The sequence below is a fragment of the Littorina saxatilis genome, linkage group LG14, assembly GCF_037325665.1.
Source record: "Littorina saxatilis isolate snail1 linkage group LG14, US_GU_Lsax_2.0, whole genome shotgun sequence".
In the NCBI taxonomy this organism is placed as follows: Eukaryota; Metazoa; Mollusca; class Gastropoda; order Littorinimorpha; family Littorinidae; genus Littorina; species Littorina saxatilis.
The window spans coordinates 14,876,833-14,901,151 of NC_090258.1; the positions used below are offsets into that span (position 1 = coordinate 14,876,833).

The 24,319-nt window shown below is 41.6% G+C and overlaps 1 protein-coding gene across 1 annotated transcript in view; it reads right to left on the reverse strand.

Annotated features, from left to right (window-relative positions):
- Nucleotides 1-3,250: 3,250 nt before the first annotated feature.
- The window catches only part of LOC138947215 (uncharacterized), a 32,349-nt gene continuing 11,280 nt past the window's right edge, over nucleotides 3,251-24,319 (reverse strand). Inside the window, exons 6-16 of the mRNA XM_070318652.1 lie at nucleotides 23,110-23,294; nucleotides 16,706-16,864; nucleotides 14,440-14,772; nucleotides 13,907-14,071; nucleotides 13,293-13,530; nucleotides 11,461-11,557; nucleotides 10,959-11,049; nucleotides 10,416-10,580; nucleotides 7,201-7,336; nucleotides 6,487-6,660; nucleotides 3,251-5,926 (exon numbers count right to left, since the gene is read on the reverse strand). Coding sequence (XP_070174753.1) covers nucleotides 4,180-5,926; nucleotides 6,487-6,660; nucleotides 7,201-7,336; nucleotides 10,416-10,580; nucleotides 10,959-11,049; nucleotides 11,461-11,557; nucleotides 13,293-13,530; nucleotides 13,907-14,071; nucleotides 14,440-14,772; nucleotides 16,706-16,864; nucleotides 23,110-23,294 — 3,490 coding nt within the window. The 3' untranslated portion in view covers nucleotides 3,251-4,179. The remainder of the gene's footprint in view (nucleotides 5,927-6,486; nucleotides 6,661-7,200; nucleotides 7,337-10,415; nucleotides 10,581-10,958; nucleotides 11,050-11,460; nucleotides 11,558-13,292; nucleotides 13,531-13,906; nucleotides 14,072-14,439; nucleotides 14,773-16,705; nucleotides 16,865-23,109; nucleotides 23,295-24,319) is intronic.

The window sequence follows — 24,319 nt, forward strand, 5'->3', positions numbered from 1 at the left end:
GTGGGTGGGTGGAGGGGGGGTTACTAAACCAAACTTAGTGGGGTTTTTGTTTTGTGTTGTCAAGTGTTTCACGTCAGTACCCGTCTGAGAGAAGGTCAAACAGGAATCCGATGTAGTTGCATGGCCTAATACATTTCATTTGTTCTTAAAACTGAAACCAGCTTCAGTCAATCAACATTTTTTTCCGTAGGAGTGGGGACAAAATATGTTGTTAGTTTTTAAATGTTTGCCAAAATGTAAAAATATTGCATTAAAGGTACTGAACTTGTCAAATCCAGGTGCACGGAGCCCCTGGGGCTTTTAGTCATACCTCAGGCAGCTATCCGTTAGAAGAACTACCAAGTTTCATTGACTTGCACCCAAAGAGTCAAGAACTGCGATTATTTTACGAATTAATTTCGTACTCGGACCCGGCTGGTCTTGACCTATTTTTGGATCTAAATTTAGATCAGGTAGATGCCCACATCATGCACAAAAAGACACGTCACTAGCAAACTATGTCAGACGTCATCATGAGTTTGTGTAAAACAAAATGGAGGCCGGAATCACTCAGTTGAATCGAACTCCGACCAAACACCACGTAATAACTAGGTTAATTTATGCACTCGCGTGAACAAGAAACTGTCGAGCTTCACAGATGTCGTCGTTGGGTAGTTTTGGGTTTGTTTTACCATAGGAGGATTTTTGAACTGTAAATGCACTCAGCTGCAACAAAAACGCAAAACGAAGTCCCGCAGTGGGGCACTGCGGTTATGAAATTAAAAGCCCCTCCTGTTTTTGGAACCGCAGGAGCTTTCTAGTTTGCTGTTAGGTAGATTTTTGGTTCCTCTTTCCTGTCATGCTCTCTTTTTCTTCATGAATTCTTTTCTTTTTTCTGCCTTCTTGCTCATTCACCTGTATTTTTTCCAAAAATCTCTTCTCTTGCCGCTTGTCTCGCGATTCATGTATAGTTTAATCTGTTAGTGTTCTGATGTAAGTCCAGCAGTAGATAGGTTAAGCCTATTTTAACATACTGGAAACTGGTAATCTTCCAGTAGGTATTAATTTAGTTTTACTAAAGCCTGCTGGGACACAAGTAATGGGTTAGTGCATTTGTAAACAGGAATCGCTTGACAAGTGGCCCCCTTCATCCCCCCCTTCCTCGTCCTGATATGGCTCTGCGTAGTCGGCTGGACGTTAAGCAACAAATAAATAAACAAACAAACAAACAAGCAAAACGAAGGCTGTGAGCTGCACTGTGCCTTTAATTTTATTAAAACTTTGCAAACAAGCTCATTTTACTTATTTACATTAGTGTTAAGTTACAAAGATGGATTCATAAACACCAGAGATTAGGCTTTAACCTTCGCCCGAGCGGGTTATCCACTACACACGGAGGACATCGTGGGGCCTTGCGGACCCATGCTTCTCAAAGAAGGAAAAACGTGAATACCCTTCTGTAGACGTCGTGGGGCCGTGTGGACCCACATTGTTATGTATTAATTTCGCTCCACGCGACTTGCTTGTTAACTCCAAAATTAAACAGATCGTAGAAAATGTTTAGAGCCAATACCTGTAGGTTTGTGACTTTTCTTCCTAGTTTTTATGTAAGTTCCTTCAGTTTGAGAAACATGGATCCGCACGGCCCCACGATGTCTTCCGTGTGTAGTCTAAATTTGACCTTTGTTATTACATTTAGTCAAGTTTTGACTAAATGTTTTAACGTAGAGGGGGGAATCGAGACGAGGGTTGTGGTGTATGTGCGTGTGTGTGTCTCTGTGTGTGTGTGTGTGTGTGTAGAGCGATTCAGACTAAACTACTGGACCGATCTTTATGAAATTTGACATGAGAGTTCCTGGGTATGAAATCCCCGAACGTTTTTTTCTTTTTTTTGATAAATGTCTTTGATGACGTCATATCCGGCTTTTCGTGAAAGTTGAGGCGGCACTGTCACGCCCTCATTTTTCAACCAAATTGGTTGAAATTTTGGTCAAGTAATCTTCGACGAAGCCCGGACTTCGGTATTGCATTTCAGCTTGGTGGCTTACAAATTAATTAATGACTTTGGTCATTAAAAATCTGAAAATTGTAAAAAAAAATAAAAATTTATAAAACGATCCAAATTTACGTTCATCTTATTCTCCATCATTTTCTGATTCCAAAAACATATAAATATTTTATATTTGGATTAAAAACAAGCTCTGAAAATTAAATATATAAAAATTATTATCAAAATTAAATTGTCGAAATCAATTTAAAAACACTTTCATCTTATTCCTTGTCGGTTCCTGATTCCAAAAACATATAGGTATGATATGTTTGGATTAAAAACACGCTCAGAAAGTTAAAACAAAGAGAGGTACAGAAAAGCGTGCTATCCTTCTTAGCGCAACTACTACCCCGCTCTTCTTGTCAATTTCACTGCCTTTGCCATGAGCGGTGGACTGACGATGCTACGAGTATACGGTCTTGCTGAAAATGGCATTGCGTTCAGTTTCATCCCGTGAGTTCGACAGCTTGACTAAATGTAGTAATTTCGCCTTACGCGACATGTTAATTACTTCTCGCTGAAATGTAATGATCTTTTAGGACATTAGAGCTTTTTAGTTGTCTGAGGCATTCTTAAAAGCTCATTAAAAAAAGTACAACTGGTTTAAAAGATATTTGCAATTAAACACCCTTCTGGGTCCACACGGACCCACGACGACCGGCGAAGGTTAAAATGACTTCCACACCATGCGCCCACTTACAAAAATCAAAGCACCAAACGGGAGTATCAGAGAGGGAAATACAGATATGGAGAGACAAAGAAAGGGGGAAAGATTGAAACGTTGTTTCATAGCAGAAAGACAGAGATGGGGAGAGAGAGGAATTGTCTGTGTATGAATGTTTACGTGTGTGTGTGTGTGTGTGTGTGTGTGTGTGTGTGTGTGTGTGTGTGTGTGTGTGTGTGTGTGTGTGTGTGTGTGTGTGTGTGTGTGTGTGTGTGTAAGTTGGGATGCGATATCTGCAGTCTGATTGAAAGACAAGTTCTGGATTCAGAATGAAATTTCAGCTTTGAAACTGGGTTTCAGCATTATGTGTGTGTGTGTGTGTGTGTGTGTGTGTGTGTGTGTGTGTGTGTGTGTGAGAGAGAGAGAAGGCGAGAGAGAGAGAGAGAAAAAGCTTTTTGTAGAAAGACAGACAAAGATATTTAGGTAGTTTGTAAAACAGAATGATCCATAGTTTCTATAAGATGAGATACATAAATAGCAAGAGAAAAGACCATGTGTACAAATCTGTTTAAGTTTGACTTTTGAATAAATATGTGCAGTCTTTACACTTTTAACGACAGTTTAAAACTTAGCTTTTATAGGGAGCACATATAAATCACAACACAGCTCCTTCAAGTATGGCATAAAATACATATTTTTAGCATGTCGGAGTCGAATGAACAATTCAGCAAAACATGTAGAAAGCAAATCTGAACAGCCAAACGGAAAAACTTTTACAAACGTAATAACAGCTGTAAATTACATTGTCGCGTCGATGTTCCTTGAATCTAAAGCAGAGGCATGACCACACTACTACGAGACAATCGCACACAAAGTGTCAGAACAAGGGACTGAACTGTATAAAAAAAAACACGTTTGTTAATAATGAGCTCTTGCACGCGAACACACACACACACACACACACAACACACACACACACACACACACACACACACACACACACACACACACACACACACACACACACACACACACACACACACTAATTCACGGCTGCAGTCCATAGTATACAAAATGTTGGGTTGCTTAATGTCTGTGAGCATACCGTTAATCAAAGACAGGACATATTTGTTTCTGTTCTGAAGTACTCGTATGAATCCAAAACTGACTGTGTGTCCTTTTGGCGCATATTGTTTGCTTCATGAATTTTTGATTTCAAATGTTTCTTAGCTACGTTTCTAATCTTCATAAAAAACCCAGATAGGATTCACTCATTGCTTTTGAAGCACCAATTATTACACCTCTATGCCCAGGGGATTATGTTGCAAGTGTAGTTTTGTATCGGTATAGGCAGGTACCTAAAATAAAAAGCAGAGCCATTCGTTGATATCCCGAATGTTTCTGTTGTAACATCATTGTCGGCAATGTTTGCCCTTAACTGGGAAAAGTAGTTCTGTTCTCACTCTATTCGGTCGGAGTCCACGTCTCATAAATCGGTAGTCTGGAGGTAAGCGGGTCCATCTTCGACTCTCTTGTCTTCATGTTTCGATCTCCTGAAGTTTCTGGACAGCCGCGGGCCATTCTTAATATAATGTGTCACGGGTGTAGCGCGAACGGTCACTTCAGCTGGTGGTGGTTCTGGTATTATGTAATCTCCGTCATCCTCCTCGAAATCATCAGGATTGGAGTCACGAACAGCAGCGTATGTGACGTCCTCATTTTCAGTCAGTGTCCCGTACATGATCTTTCCCCTGATAGAGGCAGGTTTTAGGTAACCGTGGTCATCTTCCGTGATGTATGCAGGATTGATCTTGCCCGATGAGCCTTGAAAAGCATCTGCGGTGTACTTTGATCCAGGTCTTGTCCTGACGATCATACTGTAGGTGGGTGCAGGTGTTTGATATACGCCATCCTCTCCTTCGACGTGAGCAGGATTGATCTTGTCCGATGAGCCTTCAAAAACATCTGCGGCGTACTTTGATCCAGGTCTCACCCTAACGATCGTGCCGTAGGTGGGTGCAGGTGTTTGATAGACTCCATCGTCTTCATTGCCATGAACAGGACTGGTCTTGCCAAAGGAACCACGGTAAGCAATTTTGTCATCATTGCTCCCATGTTTTGCGTAGAAGACCTCATCGTCAATGGGTAAGGCTTTTATGTAATCTTCGTCATCTTCTGTGACAGAGGCAGGATTAGTGATGCCCGAGGAGTCATGGAAAGCATCTGAGATGTCGTTCTTCCGTGGTACTGAATAGACCACCTCGCTTGCAGGGGACGCGGGTGACACAGAATCTTCAGGGTTGGTGAAGGAAGGCTCGTAGTTGCCTACAGAAGATACCCTCGAATCGTCAGTGACGGCATACTTCACAGGTGTGTCATAGATGAACGTGCGGTGAGTTTGCTCTGGTGCCTGGTAATCTTCGTTGTCGTCCGTCAGGTGGGCAGGTCTCGAGTATTCCAAAGAACCACCTACAGTATCATTTACGTCGTCACGTTTCACATGGCTTGGATTATCCAAAGAACCAAAAGCAGCATCTGTCTCAAGCGAGTTCTTGTCTGCGGCTGGTGATTTAGGATTTGGATTCATCTTTATGTAGCCATCTTTTCCCTTGGGCAGGCTACGTTTCACAGGTAACTTTAGAGGGTCAAGTTGAACATATTCAGCCATGCCGTTCTCGTCGCTGTCGGGAGTGGGAGAGTGGAGGCAGTTATTTGATCCACCAGGATCGGCGCCTACAGCTGAGCTCTTGGCATCTTTCTTCAAGGAGGGGTAGGACTGCCTTCTGGGAGTAGGCGGACCAGGATTTGCCTCCTTCTTTCTTTCCACAGAAGCTGGTCTTGGGACTGGAGGACGTTTGTATGTATTGTAAGGCTCAAGGTAATCGCTTCGACGCATGTCTGCGGCTTTTCGTGACGTAGATGATGCGTTAGGATTAACGCGTTTATAGGCATCTACAGGTTGGCTGTAATCGCTGATATGGTCTTCCCTTGTAAGACTCCGTGACTTTTCTCTGGGAACTTCAAGGGTAGCAGAAGTGATATCCAGTAAGACCTTGGCAGCAGTTTCTTCACGTGGAAGAGAAGCAAGAAGGTAATCTCCTCCTTCATTGTTGAGGTCGTTAGAGCCGCTCTCTCTTACTGTAGGCGTTGGTGTAATAACGTAACGGATTGGTTCGTTGTTTGGCACGTTATCCGCTATGTAATCGTACAATTCCTCCTCTTCTTTACTGGGCCTGTGAGACAAAAAATACGGTAGTCAAATGGAGAGGATGATATCTTTTGAAAACAAAAACGAACATACGAAACTACATGAAAGCCTTCAAAACATGAGGCCTTGTTCTAATCAATAGCTTCAATGCTGCCACGTGCCACACGGCATAGAAGCTTAACTCATTGTCTCCCAGGTACGGATATATCCGTACCCACTCATTTGGCTCTATCTGACCAGGTAAGGATATATCCGCTCAGACGGTTAGCTTCAGTGGCTTCCTGTAACGTCGATCTAACGCCTGCATTCCAGCGTGTTGATACACAGTTACTAATATGATTATTATTAATTATGAGTTGATGTGAGTGTACATGATTCTCAGCAGGAGTTTGCGATCATGTTTATATTTAAACTATTTTTGTTTGAACCTTTATCCGGAATTTTAATGTTTTGTGTTGTTCAGTGTTATGTTGAATGTATGTACACCACAAACGAATTTCTCATTTGTGAGATAATCAAGTTTTCCATGTCTATTTCTGTACCTATGTCTATGTCTATGTCTAACATTGTCCCATGGCTACAAACCTAGGAGGAAATTCAGGATGGATGAAGGAGATTTGTCCCCCCCTGTGTTGTCTCAAAGGGAAGGCTTCATTGTCACCATAACCACGGGCTCCTCGCACGGGTGTCAGTCCAGTGTAAGGATGCTCCTCGTCGTATACACAAGTGATGGGGATTCTTTTCATAGGGCCTCCATTCCTGCGATAATAACATTAGAAGGTTAACCGTTGGTGTTGTTGTTGTCGTTGTTGTTGTAGTTTTTGTTGTTGTTGTTTTTGTTTTGTTTTTCTCACCAGCTGTATTTTCCTCTCCTCCCTTCTCATCTAAAACTTACTATGTTTTTAACGTTAATCAAGGCATCAGGCATCAGTTGTTTTGTTTTGGCAGTTGATGTTTCTCTGGAATACAGGGGAAGGTTGTGTGTGTGTGAGGGGGGTGGTGTTTTGGTTTTTGTTCTTTGTTTGTTTTTTGGGGGCATGGGGCGGAAGGAGAACAGAAAAAGGGCAGCGATATTTCATAAGATTCACCTATAACGTGTCAGCCCATTGTATTGATTAGTTGGTCACAAGTAAGTAGCACAACATATTCACAAAGGAGGCAAATAAAAAATACCAATGTGCTTTCACAGAACATACTCTCAAGGGACAGACGCAACATCCAGAAGAAATAAAGCTTCTCTTTAAAAGTGAGGTACAGAAGACAATCGTTCAACCTTTCTTACATTCTAGAACTGCTCACCGGAATATTTTGCAGACAGTGATGACCACCAGTAGGATAGCCAGCAGCCCCAGAAAGCCGCCCACTATAGAACCAATCAGCGTGGCGGACACTTTCGGCCCGGATGAGGAAGTATCAGGTACATTTGTTCCTGTGACTGACAAATCAACACAGAGGTGGCATACAAACTGTAAAATAGACAAAAAACGAAGTTGACATCAGGAATCACCAACTTACCAGAGACTTATTTACAACCAACGCTTTCTGAGATAAGTTTTCGCGACATTTATTCGTCTTTGTATCCGCTATAAAGACCTTTGGGTCGATGGGCTTGTCAGTATAGACGTTGCGGGGAAGACGGGACCGACAACGACGACTGAACCGAGACAGGTGTGTTGTCGTTCGGCGTCATCGCTCGTACTGACACAAGTAGCGTTTGCGGGGAGAACGAGCGCCAGTGGCCTGAAGAAGAAAACTCCTGGACACCCGAACGAATGGTTTTGACACGACTTGTAGAGGCGAAGCCCCTCGGGGCATGTTTTGGGTGGTGGGGAACACGCATTTCAGTGATATGAATTATTCGTCTTGCACCTGGGTCTTCCAGGTCTGTGACCTAATAAAAAACAAACAGCTGTTGCGTGTTAGCCCATATATTGTATGTGTGTGTGGTGTGTATGTGTTTGTGTGTATGTGTGTGTGTGTGTGTGTGCGTGCGCGCGCGCGTGTGTGTGGGTGTGTGTGAGTGTGTGTGTGAGTGTGCGCGCGCGCATGTGTGTGTGTGTGTGTGTGTGTGTGTGTGTGTATGTGTCATTGATCAACCCCTTATAACTCAACTATTTTCCCCTTCAAAAACATGGTTTTGCTTTTTCGCCGATCACAAACTGGAACCTCAAACAGAGAAGAAAGCACCATCCAAACATCTCAAGTTAAGGATAAAACGAGTATTTTATTCATTCGTTCGGCCCGGACGTGAAAAACACCAAATTTCGCCTTTGCAGCCGTTGTTTCAGCACGCGTCCCGGACCGCTGAGCCGAAATGTGACGTCACTATAGTCTTGGTTTTTTACTCAGGACGCTTCCTTCTTCTGCACATAGTTTATAGCTGCTTCATTGAGAAGACTTGTGAGCATCTGAGATGGTACCCGACAAAACAAAATGTAAATCCACGCCTATCAAAGATTATTTTTATTTTTATTCAAAAGCTATTTGCAAAATGAACAATCTATATGTCCATAACACGTACTTTGATTAAAGTGAACTCGACTTAACAGCAAAGACCAATTTCTATCTTTCGTTTTTGCGACGACGACAAATTGCTCCATTTTCCAGCCGGGACGTCTCGCAAAGGCCCCGTCCTCGACTGTGTGAGGGGGGGGGGGGGGGGGGGGAGGAAGGTCACCGTCACTTGTCGTCGTGCTGAGTTGTCGGGCGTCTTCCCCGCAACCTCACTAATGTCTTGTTTTGTTAACAATGAAAACGTTCAAGTATCTTACCCAGACCTGGGAACCCCTGTTTTGTTCTTGGAGTATTCTCAAACAAACTTGGAGTATTTTCAGAAAAAGAAGTGTTCTCCACACAGCATTTGAACATCCATGATTCAAACATGCTTCGTACGCGTCCGATGCACCGTTACTTAAGTTTACTAATACATTAAAAAAAACACTTCTTTCTATGTTTAATGTCAAAGCTGTAATAACTGATCAAATGCCGAGTAATAAAGTTATTTTAATCATTAGAATAAGCAGTGCCCCAGTAAATAGACAGGAATGACAGGGATGCTTTCTTTCTTTCTTTATTTGGTGTTTAACGTCGTTTTCAACCATGAAGGTTATATCGCGACGGGGAAAGGGGGGGAGATGGGATAGAGCCACTTGTCAATTGTTTCTTGTTCACAAAAGCACTAATCAAAAATTTGCTCCAGGGGCTTGCAACGTAGTACAATATATGACCTTACTGGGAGAATGCAAGTTTCCAGTACAAAGGACTTTACATTTCTTACATACTGCTTGACTAAAATCTTTACAAACATTGACTATATTCTATACAAGAAACACTTAACAAGGGTAAAAGGAGAAACAGAATCCGTTAGTCGCCTCTTACGACATGCTGGGGAGCATCGGGTAAATTCTTCCCCCTAACCCGCGGGGGGACCAGGGAGGGGTAAATTCTTCCCCCTAACCCGCGGGGGGAGACAGGGATGCGTTTGTGAAGAAAAGTAGTCTAGGAATTCCTCTCGTGGTATTTTTTGTTCAACCGACCGTACTGATCGTATTTCAAACAAAAAGGCGTACAAAATACGGCGACATAGTATGGGTTCCCAGGTCTGCTTACCATTCTTATTGTGTGTGGGTTTTTTTTTATTCTTGACTTTCGAAAGTTAGCAGTCAATCTGCATTTTGATTTTTCGAAGTGAAAATCATTTTCATTAAAAAAAAAAATCGTTCCTCGGGAGCACACTTTTCTGTCTTAGACCAATCATGAGGTGCATAGCATTTGAAGTCAAACAAACAAACAAGCAAAGATAACATCGAGCATTCTATATACAAATGAGTTCCTCTGATGTCCGGATTTTGATAGTAGTGGTCTTATCCATCATAATAACGCACATGGCTGCTGCCGCTGCTCCGCCTGGCGTCTGGCATTATGGGGTTAGTGCTAGGACTGGTTGGTCCGGTGTCAGAATAATGTGACTGGGTGAGACATAAAGCCTGTGCTGCGACTTCTGTCGTGTGTGTGGCGCACGTTATATGTCAAAGCAGCGCCGCCCTGATATGGCCCTTCGTGGTCGGCTGGGCGTTAAGCAAACAAACAAACAAACAAACAAAATGGCTGCTGCCTGTGCAGAGTCGAAAGTTTTGAATAAATCAAGTTCACACAGATGTCGGCTATAAACATCACACAGCAGATGTTAATTATACCTTCAAATAAAAGGATGACCAACGGCATTTACAAGACACATGGTCTACAAGAGAGACTCTTATCCACAAGAAAAGCCCAGACAAACCAACGGCGTTTATAAGACACATGGTCTACAAGAGAGACTCTTATCCACAAGAAAAGCCAAGACAATCCTATGGCATTGAGAAGATGCATGGTTTACAACACAGGCTCATATCCACAACTAAAGCCCAGACAAACCAATGGGATTATTTTAACAAGAAGCGTGGTGTACATGGGAGGTTCTTCGTGGTGTTTAATGGAGACAGGTATCCTTAACCCGGTCACACTGGGCCCACCTGTACAGTCGCTCTGCTGGTCAGCGCCAGTGGCAGAGGTGAAGGTGCCCGCGGGACACGGGTTACAGCTGTACTTGCCCGGCCTGTCCTGGTAGCTGCCCGCCGGGCACACCTCACACTGAACGCTGTTGTTGCTGGTATTTCTGAACGTGCCTTCGCCGCAATCTGTTGTTGAATAAAAAGTAAAAGAAGTATATTATAAAAGACAGAAAGGAAAGAAGGAACAAAAGGTAGGGAAAATAAAGAAAATGATTGTGGCAAAATTCCAAGACTCAGGTGGGAAAACACCAATTTCATCCTGAATGTAGCTGCATATTGAACACACACATACACACACGCGCGCGTGCACACACAAACGTGCGTAAACACACACGTACGTACACACACGTACGAACACACACACGCACGCACGCACGCACGCACACACACACACACACACAATCACACACACACACACACACACACACACACACACACACACACACACACACACACATTCTACAACAAAAACGCAAACGAACAAACAAATGTTCTAAAGTTTACCACAGGTGTCCCCAATCTTCTGAAATCCCACAGCGCAGGCTATCTCCACAGTAACGTCGATGTCGTCCTTTTCAAGTTTGGCTCCCCTGGACTAAAAGGAATTCACATTTTACATAACTCATTCCCAAGACTTAGATTATTCCTTGGCTGCGATGTCTGTTCCTTACATGGCAAAAGTTTTGCTTTTTTAATTTCCACAGTAGGTATAAATCCTGGGAATCCCATGGTGTGTAATACGTATACAAAACGTTTGAAACGTGATTCACTATGCAAAGATGTTGTTACCACACTAATCACGTGGATAGTAATTTAATCGATTTGTTTTAAATAACTGTTAAAAAGGAACCAAACATCAAATGACATGACAAATTCTAAACATTCTCAAAGCTACCTCAGATTTCGCCAGCTTTTCTAACCTACCTAGTGACCCTTCACTATTTCCCCAGATCCCCGCAGGTTATACTGGAAGGGTGGTATCTTCAAGTATCTGTGTGATTAGTACCTCGGGCAATTGAAAGACATCATTCTGTACTGCTGACGTCAGCAACATGTCCTTTGCTGTCATGGTGGTGCCTGTCGAAATTGATGTCAAGGTCACTCTGCAAAACAGAAAAGTGTCAAAGGGTCATAGTCTACCCATTTGAAGAAAAGGAAAAAAAGTGTGAAGCCGTTTCTGCTGCTTTATACACTTAGATTATGATGGTCAAGAGAAGGAAAGAAATGAACACACTTTTCCGGAGACAGATGATGATGGTGGAACTTTTGTTTTCAAAGAATAGGGGTTAAAGGCTGCACCTACGCTTCTTACAACCTGCCTTTATATATATTACAGAGGGGAAGAAATGGGGAGGGGGGGGGGAGAGAGAAAATGACAAACAGAAAGACAGAGAGGGAAAGAGTCAGGGCAGGAGAGACGGATGTTCAGGCAAACAGAAATGTGTGTGTGTGTGTGTGTGTGTGTGTGTGAGTGCGAGCGTGCGCGTGTGTGTGTGTACGTGCGTGCATGTGTGTGTGTGTGTGTACGTGCGTGCGTGCTTGTGCATACATTCTCGTGTGCGTTTCCCTCTCTAAAAGTCTAGGCTTGACTATAATTTTCGTGTCTGGTAGCTCAGTTGGTAGAGCACTGGACTTGTGATCGAAAGGTCGCAGGTTCGAATTCGGGCCGGGACGGACACGGGTCAACTTTATGTGCAGACCCAGAGACGGAAGCCATGTCCCACCCCCGTGTCATCACAATGGCACGTAAAAGACCTTGGTCATTCTGCCATAAGTGCAGGTGGCTGAATACACCTAAACACGCAGACATCTGGGTAGCGCGACTCCGTTGCTGCTAGCTTTCCACTGGGAGGAAGCGACCCGAATTTCCCAGCGATGGGACAATAAAGTAATGGAAATGAAAACAAGTCGCGTAAGGCAAAAATACAACATTTAGTCAAGTAGCTGTCGAACTCACAGAATGAAACGGAACGCAATGCAATTTTTCAGCAAGACCGTATACTCGTAGCATCGTCAGTCCACCGCTCATGGCAAAGGCAGTGAAATTGACAAGAAGAGCGGTTTAGTAGTTGCGCTGAGAAGGATAGCACGCTTTTCTGTACCTCTCTTCGTTTTAACTTCCTGAGCGTGTTTTTAATCCAAACATATCATATCTATATGTTTTTGGAATCAGGAACCGACAAGGAATAAGATGAAAGTGTTTTTAAATTGATTTCGACAATTTAATTTTGATAATAATTTTTATATTTTTAATTTTCAGAGCTTGTTTTTAATCTAAATATAACATATTTATATGTTTTTGGAATCAGAAAATGATGGAGAATAAGATGATCGTAAATTTGAATCGTTTTATAAACAAAATAATTTTTTTACAATTTTCCGATTTAAAGTCATTAATTAATTTTTAAGCCACCAAGCTGAAATGCAATACCGAAGTCCGGGCTTTGTCGAAGACTACTTGACGAAAATTTCAACCAATTTGGTTGAAAAATGAGAGCGTGACAGTGCCGCCTCAACTTTCACGAAAAGCCGGATATGACGTCATCAAAGACATTTATCAAAAAAAAGAAAAAAACGTTCGGGGATATCAATCCCAGGAACTCTCATGGAAAATTTCATAAAGATCGGTCCAGTAGTTTGCTCTGAATCGCTCTACACACACGCACGCACACACACACACACACACACACACACACACACACACACATACACCACGACCCTCGTTTCGATTCCCCCTCTATGTTAAAACATTTAGTCAAAACTTGACTAAATGTAAAAAATGAAAAATGGAAATGGAAGATCTCTTTTGCATGATCCCTTTGCTGTCTCCCAACTCACGGCAGTTTGTCGAGTTTGACCACAGCGATGACGGCCTTGGAGTTATGTCCGGCACAAGAGGCGCTGACCTGAGCGTTGCTGCAGGAACGGTCCGAACATATGTCCGGCCATTCTGATATAAGGCCCAGAACTCTCCCTCTCAGTGACAGTTCTACAGATTTTACTCCCTTGCTGGAGCACGCCACCACCAGGGCATATTTCAGGTTCATGGAGGCTGTGTTCTTGACACCCGGCGGAGCTTTTGAAAAGAGAGATATCATCATCATCATCCTCATCCTCCTCATCATCGACAACAGCAACAGCAACAACAACAACAACAACAACAACAACAACAAGAAGCTTGATACAAATTCATAGTATTACATATCGGCTAAATGTTGACTTCGGGCCAAAATGCCTTAAATTGCTGTGATCGATGCACAAAAACAAAAAAAGATAGTAGGTCAACAGCGGTAGTGTGAGTTGTGCAGTAACAACATGTGCGACAGTCAAACAGTCAGGTGTCTGTATAACTGTACCAAGCTTTACAAAAACGTCGTTTTTATTGGCGCAGAAAGCCTTTGTCATTTGGCCTAACAGTTCGAGAAAGAAAGCCCTGTAAATTTAAGACACACCGATGCAGTCACTGAGGCTTGAGGACCCTGCCGTCTTGGTGTGTGTGCCGGGGGAACAGGGGCGACAGTGGTCCTGTCTCGCCTTGTTCTGGTAACTGTCAACAGCACACGGGCTGCAGAGCTCCCCCCTTTGTCCGTCAATGAAGTCGCCCGCTGGGCAGTCTCCTGAAAGCGAAGAGAAACTGAATCTGAGAAATAGAGAACATCAACGAAGCCATTCTTTTTTTTCACATTAAAAATCATCAAAAAAAAGAATACGAAGAATATTATTGAGGTGTTTTACTCATAACTTTTTTTTAAAGAAATGTACACTCATGGACAAAAAAACGTGTCGTGTTAAGACGCTCAGTAAAGTACATACCTGATTAGTAGATGTTGTGTTATTCTTAAGGTCCTTAATCAAACGATAAAATGGTTATTGGAACAAACACACACACACACACACACACACACACACACACACACACACACACACACACACACACACACACACACAAGTAAAGAAGAAGTGGAAAAACTGAAGTTTTACTCACGAATGGAACAGTTTTGTAGGTGACTCGCTCCCTCTGTAGCCGTGACGTAACCATGGGGACACGGGGTGCAGGGTTCAAACCTCTGAGTGCCGTTACCACTGTTCCACCACCCCACTGCACAGGGGACACAACTGCTGCCGCGAACCTCTTTTCCTGGCTCACAAGCGACCCCGGTCTTTGGTGTGGTTCTTGTACAAGAGTTGCCAAAGCAACCTGCTGGCGGAGTCTGGCACAAGTCGCCTGTCCACCCCTTGCTACAGTTGCAGGTGAAGTAACCAGGATGGTTGTTGCACGGATGCCCGTTACAGGGATTGGTTGCACATTCGTCGCCGGCTCCAAAAGACACAAGAAAAGTAGTAGCTCATTGTACCGGAGTTGTGCTTGTTGGTGTGTGTTGAGTTTATTTTGAGGAAGCTGATGCGATAAAACACTCTCTGATAAGAATTATTAAGAGTTCGTGCGAACTGCGTGTCCTGCTTTGTTTTGTTGTTGACTTTTGGTGGGCGTATGCATGTGTTTTTGCGTGCTTGCGGGCACGCGTGCTAGCGTGCGTCCGTGCGTGTCAAATACAATCATCGATTATTTCTATCTTCGATGGGATCACTGAGATTCGGTAGCCCGACCTTCTATATAGTACATGACATTTGATCTTGTCATACTCGACATTTGATCTTGTCATACTCGACATTTGATCTTGTCATACTCGACATTTGATCTTGTCATACTCGACATTTGATCTTGTCATACTCGACATTTGATCTTGTCATACTCGACATTTGATCTTGTCATACTCGACATTTGATCTTGTCATACTCGACATTTGGGCTGAGGTGCACGAACCAAAAGTGGGTGCCACCCAAACGAGAGAGAACAAACCGCAGGGTCTAATTGGTTGAAATCAAAACAAATCTCAATATCAACCAATCCAACACTGCGGGTGGCTCCCGTTTGGGTGGTAACTTCCTCGTGCACCTAGCCTTGGTCGTCAACTTCACGGTTCTCACCACTGGTAGCAACAGATCTAGAACACCCAAAATAACGTCAACAACAACAACCACAACTGTAAGATAAACCAATACCGGTAATCTTGAACTTCAGTGTGTTAAATTCATAGCTCAGTATTCAGAGGCATTTAAGCATCCAAATTTGTAGAACCTGCACTTGTAATCATAACAAGTCATTTTAGATCCTTTTGAAGTCACGGAATGAACTCCGATGAACTGTACGAATGCATTTTGTTTACATGGGTCAAAGAAGGAATTATCCGCATGAGCGGACATGGGTGACAACTCTGTCGTGTAAATGATGTCTCGTGGTTGACAACGTACGCCATTTTCGCAGCATTTCCGTCGATCAAACAACCAAATTAATTCATTATGCTTAAAGGCACAGTAAGCCTCCCGTAAACCATCACAGAGCTCCCCGAGCGTCTAAATACAGTACAAGCATACTTCCATTTGAACGCTCACCGAACGGGAACATCCTGGCTGCTTTCTGTCGAGCGTGAGACATTTTCCAAGAATTTATTTTCGTAGACTTGTTCCGTTAACAACAACGGCGCCTCGTTTTTGCGCTAGACCTAACTTTTAAAATCTAAATAATAAATTGACAGCTTGTTATACAAACATTCTTTAATCATAAAAGAATTCGTTTTTCATCAAGACAAGATCAGAACAATTCGAAGTTGTGAAAGTTTAAAAAAAGAAAAGCCCGGAAGCAGGGTCACGCAAGGGTCGTAGCAGACGACGGCCGGTTTATCAGTGCAAATCGCCGTTCCTCTCAACAGTCACAAGCCATCGCTAGAGTTCTTGTGAACCACAGCCGTTGTTTCGTGCATAAAAAAAACGTGCTATTGTAGATAAGCTCACGTCGAGTCGCATTCAAATGACTAACTATGACGACTGCATTGTGAAAAGGGAAAACTGGATCACACGGGTTCACGATGGCTCAGGGGTAAGATAAACCACGCAAAAATAAATTCTTTGAAAATTGTTCGCTCTTTACGGAGGGCACCTAGGATGTTCTCAATTGGTGAGTGTTTAAATGAAAGGGTGTTTGTACTGTGTGTAAAAGCCTGACCGTATCTGTGATGGTTTACGGGAGGCTTACTCTGCCTTTAAGTTTGGAGCTCAATCCGTCAATAAATTTCACGACAAATGTTCTTTGGCTTGATTACAGGGACGTGTATCATAAATAAGTAAAGAATGCCACGGGATACTGAGCTATGAATTTAACATACTAAAGTTCAAGATAAACCAATACTCACGATCACACTGACTGGGCATCACCAAAAAGTGGGAAGGCACACGAACGAAGGAACTGTCACCAGACGTCTTTACGGCGCATGTCTCCTTGAACCGGAAGTTATCGATGAAAGCTCTCAATCCGGGCGACTCAGTCATGTAGCTTAGACCATGAATTTTCACTGGTGAGAGAAAAGATTGAAGGTGATACTTGTCATGTTATATGCTTTTCGGCTTCTCATTTTGCAGCATACCTTCATCTTCTTCTGCGTTCGTGGGCTGAAACTCCCACATACACTCGTGTTTTTTGCACGAGTGGAATTTTACGTGTATGACCGTTTTTTACCCCGCCATTTAGGCAGCCATACGCCGTTTTCGGAGGAAGCATGCTGGGTATTTTCGTGTTTCTATAACCCACCGAACTCTGACATGGATGACAGGATCTTTTTCGTGCGCACTTAGTCTTGTGCTTGCGTGTACACACGGGGGTGTTCGGACACCGAGGAGAGTCTGCACACAAAGTTGACTCTGAGAAATAAATCTCTCGCTGAACGTGGGGACGAATTCACGCTGACAGCGGCCAACTGGATACAAATCCAGCGCGCGACCGACTGAGCTACATCCCCGCCACTTGCAGCATACCGATAACAAAAGACTAGTAATTCAAACAATGTTTTTTATACCTTTTTTTTTAGTGATAACAGCATGCTAAACGCTTTGTGATAGCACATTCAAGTGCCTTTGCAGCATACCGATAACAAAAGACTAGTAATTCAAACAATGTTTTTTAGACCTTTTTTTTTTTTAGTGATAACAGCATGCTAAACGCTTTGTGATAGCACATTCAAGTGCCTTATATAATAATTGTCGTGCCTTTTAACTCGGTGGTTTCTTTAACTCTTACCAGTTCGCTCCCTTGCCCATCGTAAGCAAGCTTACGATGCCCCCCCTGTAGTTTTCCACTGACCAATTATCTAATTATAATTTTTTTTTTTTTTTTTTTTTTACATTGGATGGGTCGGACAGTGGATAAACTCATATTTAAGACACACTTTATGACTGAAACAAGCTGGGTTTTTGTTATAAGTTAGTTATAGAAATGCATTATTAGGCACACAAAAAAAAAAAAAAGTCTGTTAACGGTAACATAGGCCAAAAAAATAGGGTCGGTAGGTCGGGACTATTTTTTAATTTTTTTTTTATTTCCCCAAAACATATTTTTAAGTTATTTTGCCAAAAAACAAAGCCCCCCCCTTTTTTTTTTTTGTAATTTTTTTTTTGTTTGTAAATTTTTTTTTCAAATTTTTTTTTCAAATTTCAAATTTTTTTTTTTTTTTTTTTTTTTTTTTTTTTTACCAAATGCCAAACAAAAGTTTAGGGTCGCGCGAAAAAATAGGGTCAGTCAGGATACCGTAAACAGAATATTTTTTTTGGGGGGGCCTTAGGCATGAAACGTCCAACTTTGAAATTTGGGTGGGGGTATTCAGGTGACAATAACTTTTTTGTTTATCAGCAAAACTCTATAAAACTTTGCTATGTTATGAGTCATTCTCCAAAACTGGTTAACAAAAGTGGGAATAAGGCCCAAAAATAAAAATTGACTAATTTGAGTTGAATTATTGATTCAAAGGTTCTTTGTTATCAGAATGACAGTTTGCAAGAAACGAAAAAGCAAGAAATACGTTTCCTTACAAAATACAGGTATCTGATAGGGGGGTATACCCGTCTCATTACGTGCGCATCATCGTGACACAAATTTGTTAATAATGCAGTCATATTGAATGATTATATGTTGTGCTAATTATAGCTTGACAAGCATGTATTAGGAGTTGTTTGAAAAGAAATAAATAAAAAAAAATATAAAGAAATAATAATTTTTTTATAATTTTTTTATAATTAATTTTTTTTTTTAATTTTTTTTTTTTAAATATACCTTGGCACGTACATACAATATACATGTACACACATTTATATTGATGACAGAAAAGGTTTGTGGACAGAAAAAAGGGAATAAGAAAGAGAGAGAGAGAGAGAGAGAGAGAGAGAGAGAGAGAGAGAGAGAGAGAGAGAGAGAGAGAGAGAGAGAGAGAGAGAGAGAGAGAGAGAGAGAGAAGGAGAGATCCTGCGTAAATGTGAAAACGTTGTAACAACCTTGAATTTGACGAGGTGTTGAATACGTATTTGACAATCACACATATAATTAAAAAACCACACCAGAAAATGTATAATTATATCAATTTTATTGTGATCAACAATATTCAGATCATGCAAAAACAAACACCATACTTTGAAAAATCCGAAAGAACAACTGACAACAAAATGTGCCGGATATACAACAATAAAGCTTAAAGCAAATGGCAACTAATACTGCAAGTGCTGTCCATATGTGTTTTATCTGCCACTCATGGAAACAAAGTGCACCTCACCAGGCTTTCTGTCCAATACCTGCAATATAAAGTTTATAGTATCAATCTTTGGATTGTATTATTACTGTCCAAATATATAAACAAATTAACTTGCAATTCTATATGTGTTTTATTTGTATGCTATGCATGACCGCTTTACACTTCTCTTGCTATCATGATTATAAATATATCTACAATGAACGCTTTAAGTTTTATATTCACCATTCCTTCAAGAACGTTTGATGCACACACACACACACACACACACACACACACACACACACATACACACACACACACACACACACACACATACACACACACATATACACACACACACACACACACACAGACAGACAGACACACACACACACACGTAGGTTTGGGTTTGTGTGTCACTGAATAAGCAGACTATAATGCAGGTCTCTCCAAACGGTGCTTGAACCGCGTCCTGTACGCATACGTACGCACGTACGTACGCACGCACACAGATACACATTTCGAAAACACACGCATGCACGCGTTAACATTTAACGCACGCACGTGCAAACAGACACACAGAGACAAAAAGACACACACACACAAACACGCACGCACGTACTCACACGCGCACGCACTTACACAAACTCACACACACAGAAAAACACACACAGAAAAACACACACAGAAACAAACACAGACGCACACACTTACACGCACGCACGCACGTACACACACACATATACACACACACGCACACAAACACAAACACACACACACGATTCTGGGGAGGGAGGGGGTATTCGGGGGGTAGTTGTCGGGGGGAGGGGGGGGGCAACTGTCCGCCCATGGTTTGGGGCATTTGTCTGGGGGGCAATTGTCATAGGGGCAATTGTTCAGAGGGCAGATGTACAAGGGGGAATTTTCCGGGGGATAATTAGCCTTCTACCGGAGACATCATTCACAACACGTCTAATTGTTGTCACTGGTGCGCACAAAACTTGGTCACTGGATAAAGTATCAAATTCATAATATTCGCTTTTGAGAATGCAATACAATGTCATAAGTGAGCAATCTACGTGACCATACACCTTTGTTTTAAGAAAAGGTTTTATTTTAAATCGCAAGATTCCGAAGATGCCGTTACGCTCACTTCATGAGATTACAGGACTGACAAGCGAAACCCGGTGGGGCTGAAGAACTTCATGGAATTCACACTTGCGTGGTTTTAATTTTATTTTTTTTTACAAACATGCTTATAAATGAATGAGCAACAAAATAATACCAACCTTGTCATGCAAGATTCCCAGGTGCTCAAGCAATCGGGGTCTGCATCTCGCCGGTAGCAGAGGGCGTTACGAACGCAGCCGTCCAAAATGTCAACTACACCTTCTTTTTTCATGAATTACGTCATTATTCACGACAAATTGTGAAAAAAACGTCACGCATCTGCATGGCTAGGTGATTAACAAAGGTGCAAACATAAAAAAATTATGTTTTCATTCAGTTGAATTGATGCTAGCTTATAATGAAAACGGCCGTTACGAAGCCATCACGTGTGACACAAAACACTCTCTGAGACATCAAATTCGTCCAAAGTGTGTCCTCGGTTGAATGAATGCATTTTCTGCATCTTCAAGCTGCACTTGTTGACTTGATCGTAAAAAAAATAGTGATTATAAAGAAATTCGTTTGGTTACAGAGGTCGAAAAAATCTAAGTGAGCGTGACAACATGCGATGCGTACGAAAGGCTATTTTCAACTTCATTTTTGGGAGTCTCAAACGCAAAGAAAATAACAACAATTGCACAGGAATGAACCTTTATCGTTTCACAAAGTGACTTTTCAACAAATCATGCATAATGAATTTATCGTGTCAATGGACCGTAGCTTCCAATATATGTACCGAGCCTGTTCCCATTTTTCTGACGCCATTTTTGTTGATTTACTGACATTATTACACTATATTTAATATCAAAATACAAATATGTTCATTCATTTTGCTGTGGGTGCTTCTTCAAACATATCTGTATCCACATAAACAGGGGGAAAGGTCTAACCACATTTGCTTCTGTAAAAATGTCGTTTTAAGTGACCGACCTAAGAATTCACCAGCTTTGGAGAATGACTCTTATGCAAAATGAATGCCCAAACAGACTAGTTAGCAGCATATCTAAAATAAACTGAACACAAAAAAAATTTCTTCTTTGTGTTTGTCACGTGTTCCAAAAAATGGGCGTACAAATTTCAACAAAAATCATGTTGTCACCCCCATAAAAATGTTTACCTTTAAAGATAGCACAATTCTCTTTGCAAATATGAAAAGCTTATTCATTTTCCTTTCATTTGATATATAACTTTCTATATTTCATTTAGAATATGACCCCAGATAGCCACTCGGCAAGTAGGCACCAACAGCACTGTAAAATATGCCCTAAAACCCCCGAACTGGTGGTGGCACGCTGTGCTCTATCAACAAATCTGGTTACTACTGTCATCTTGGCAAGATCTGAGTACATAAAGTGAACGATAACTCATTTCACAGAGTTTTTATGTTTTCCTTTGGGCACTAGTTTGCAGCGATCCTTTCCCCCACCCTCTTTATATATAGGGCCCCCTAATTGCAGTCTTCCCCCATACCACCCTGCTTTTTCAAATGTTCTGTCCATAACCTATGTACATTTTGACAGTACCTCCTTTTCACAAGACATACTTTTCTAATATTATTGGAAGTCTTAACAATGTGGTTCCACTGTACTATCACATCTTCTGACAAACCACAGCTTTTTTTTCACTTCCTTTTTTACATTTAGTCAAGTTATGACTAAATGTTTTAACATAGAGGGGGGAATCGAGACGAGGGTCGTGGTGTATGTGTGTGTCTGTGTGTCTGTGTGTCTGTGTGTGTGTGTAGAGCGATTCAGACTAAACTACTGGACCGATCTTTATGAAATTTGACATGAGAGTTCCTGGGTATGAAATCCCCGAACGTTTTTTTCATTTTTTTGATAAATGTCTTTGATGACGTCATATCCGGCTTTTCGTGAAAGTTGAGGCGGCACTGTCACGCCCTCATTTTTCAACCAAATTGGTTGAAATTTTGGTCAAGTACTCTTCGACGAAGCCCGGACTTCGGTATTGCATTTCAGCTTGGTTGCTTAAACATTAATTAATGACTTTGGTCATTAAAAATCTGAAAATTATAAAAAAAAAAAAAAAATTTATAAAACGATCCAAATTTACGTTTATCTTATTCTCCATCATTTGCTGATTCCAAAAACATATAAATATGTTATATTCGGATTAAAAACAAGCTCTGAAAATTAAATATATAAAAATTATTATCAAAATTTTTTTTTCGAAATCAATTTAAAAACACTTTCATCTTATTCCTTGTCGGTTCCTGATTCCAAAAATATATAGATATGATATGTTTGGATTAAAAAAACGCTCAGAAAGTTAAAACGAAGAGAGGTACAGAAAAGCGTGCTATGCAGCATAGCGTAACCACTACCCCGCTCTTCTTGTCAATTTCACTGCCAATGCTGTGAGCGGTGGACCACGAGTATACGGTCTTGCTGCGTTGCATTGCGTTCAGTTTCATTCTGTGAGTTCGACAGCTACTTGACTAAATATTGTATTTTCGCCTTACGCGACTTGTTTTTTTGTTTTTTTTATTACACCCCCGGTATTGGGGTGTGTATAGGATTTGGTCGATGTGTTTGTTTGTGTGTGTGTGTGTTTGTGTTCGCATATAGATCTCAAGAATGAACGGACCGATCGTCACCAAACTTGGTGAACAGGTTCTATACATTCCTGAGACGGTCCTTACAAAAATTGGGACCAGTCAAACACACGGTTAGGGAGTTATTGGTGGATTAAGATTCTACAAGGACTTATAGAGGGACATATTAATGGTCAAAGGGAAATAACCTTCTCAGTTGGTGGCAGTGAGAATGGTAAGGACGGGGGTGTTTTTCCTACCTCGGAGGAATTTCTTGTTTTTAATGGACAACGGTGGTTCTTTCACACTATCGACTCACCATTCCCGTGCGGTGTGAACGTCAGAGAGGTCGCGCGGGTGTAGGAGCTGAGACTGAAGTACACGTAGCGCACGACGTATTTGCCGTACTCGTCTCTCGTCAGGTAGAACGTGTCGGACTCCTCCTCAAAGATCAGCATGAACCATGAAGTGTGTTCTATGGTGAAAACTCCGTTGATCGTGTGTCTAAGAATAAACAAAAACAAGAACGCCTTTATGAGTAAAATTGCCCATCCTTGATGACGCCATTTTTTTGTTATCGATCCAGCGCACAGTCTAGATCTGAGTGTCAAAAACGTGTGTTGTTGAATAATAATAATAATAATAATAATAATAATAATAATACGAGAATTTATAACGCGCACATAATTATCTCACCACAAAGCCGACTCAAGGCGTTTAATTATCGACAAAATAAAACGTTACGTTCAAAGATATATCGACCCAGCGGTCTTTTAAGTGCATAGACAAACACTAATTACACAACACTTATCTGACAAAATGTTCAGCCGCTGGCAGGGAAGACACAAGCGAGGACAATTTTTGGATTCGTGTGTCTAAGAGTAAAATTGTCCATCTTTGATGACGCCATTTTTCATCAATAGTGCAGTGCACGGGCTAGAGATGAGTGTCAAAAACATGGGACCACACACAGGAGCTTGTATCCAATCGCCGGTCGATCATTATTTACAGTCCACTACTACGACATACTACTACTATATATATTTGATACAAGCTCCTGTGGGGCCACAGAGACATTACATGCAAGGAGATTAAGAATGAATTGTAGCTAACTTCCTGGGATACATACTCTCTCTCTCTCTCAATCTGTCTCTCTCTCTCTCGTCTCTCTCTGTCATGTTCTATTTATTTTTTTTCGACACTGACGTCATTCCCTGTCTACGTCACTCATTTCGTCATATAATCATTCATTCGCTTGCGGCTTCGTGGCAGGCAGAAGGACAAATCAGCCAGATAAGTTTTCGTTATTGTTTGTCTGTGCACTTAAAAGACCGTTGGGTCGATATATTTGTGAATGTATATTGTTTTGTCAATAACAAACGTTCCAACAACCTACCTTTCTTGTTTTTTGATTCTGAATTTTGGAACGTTGGCAGTCTCTTTGTTTTGGGATTTGGGATTTAAGGATATAAAGAGGCATCCTTAAAAAATAAAAAAAAGAATAATAAGACCCAGCGTCTACAGTAGGC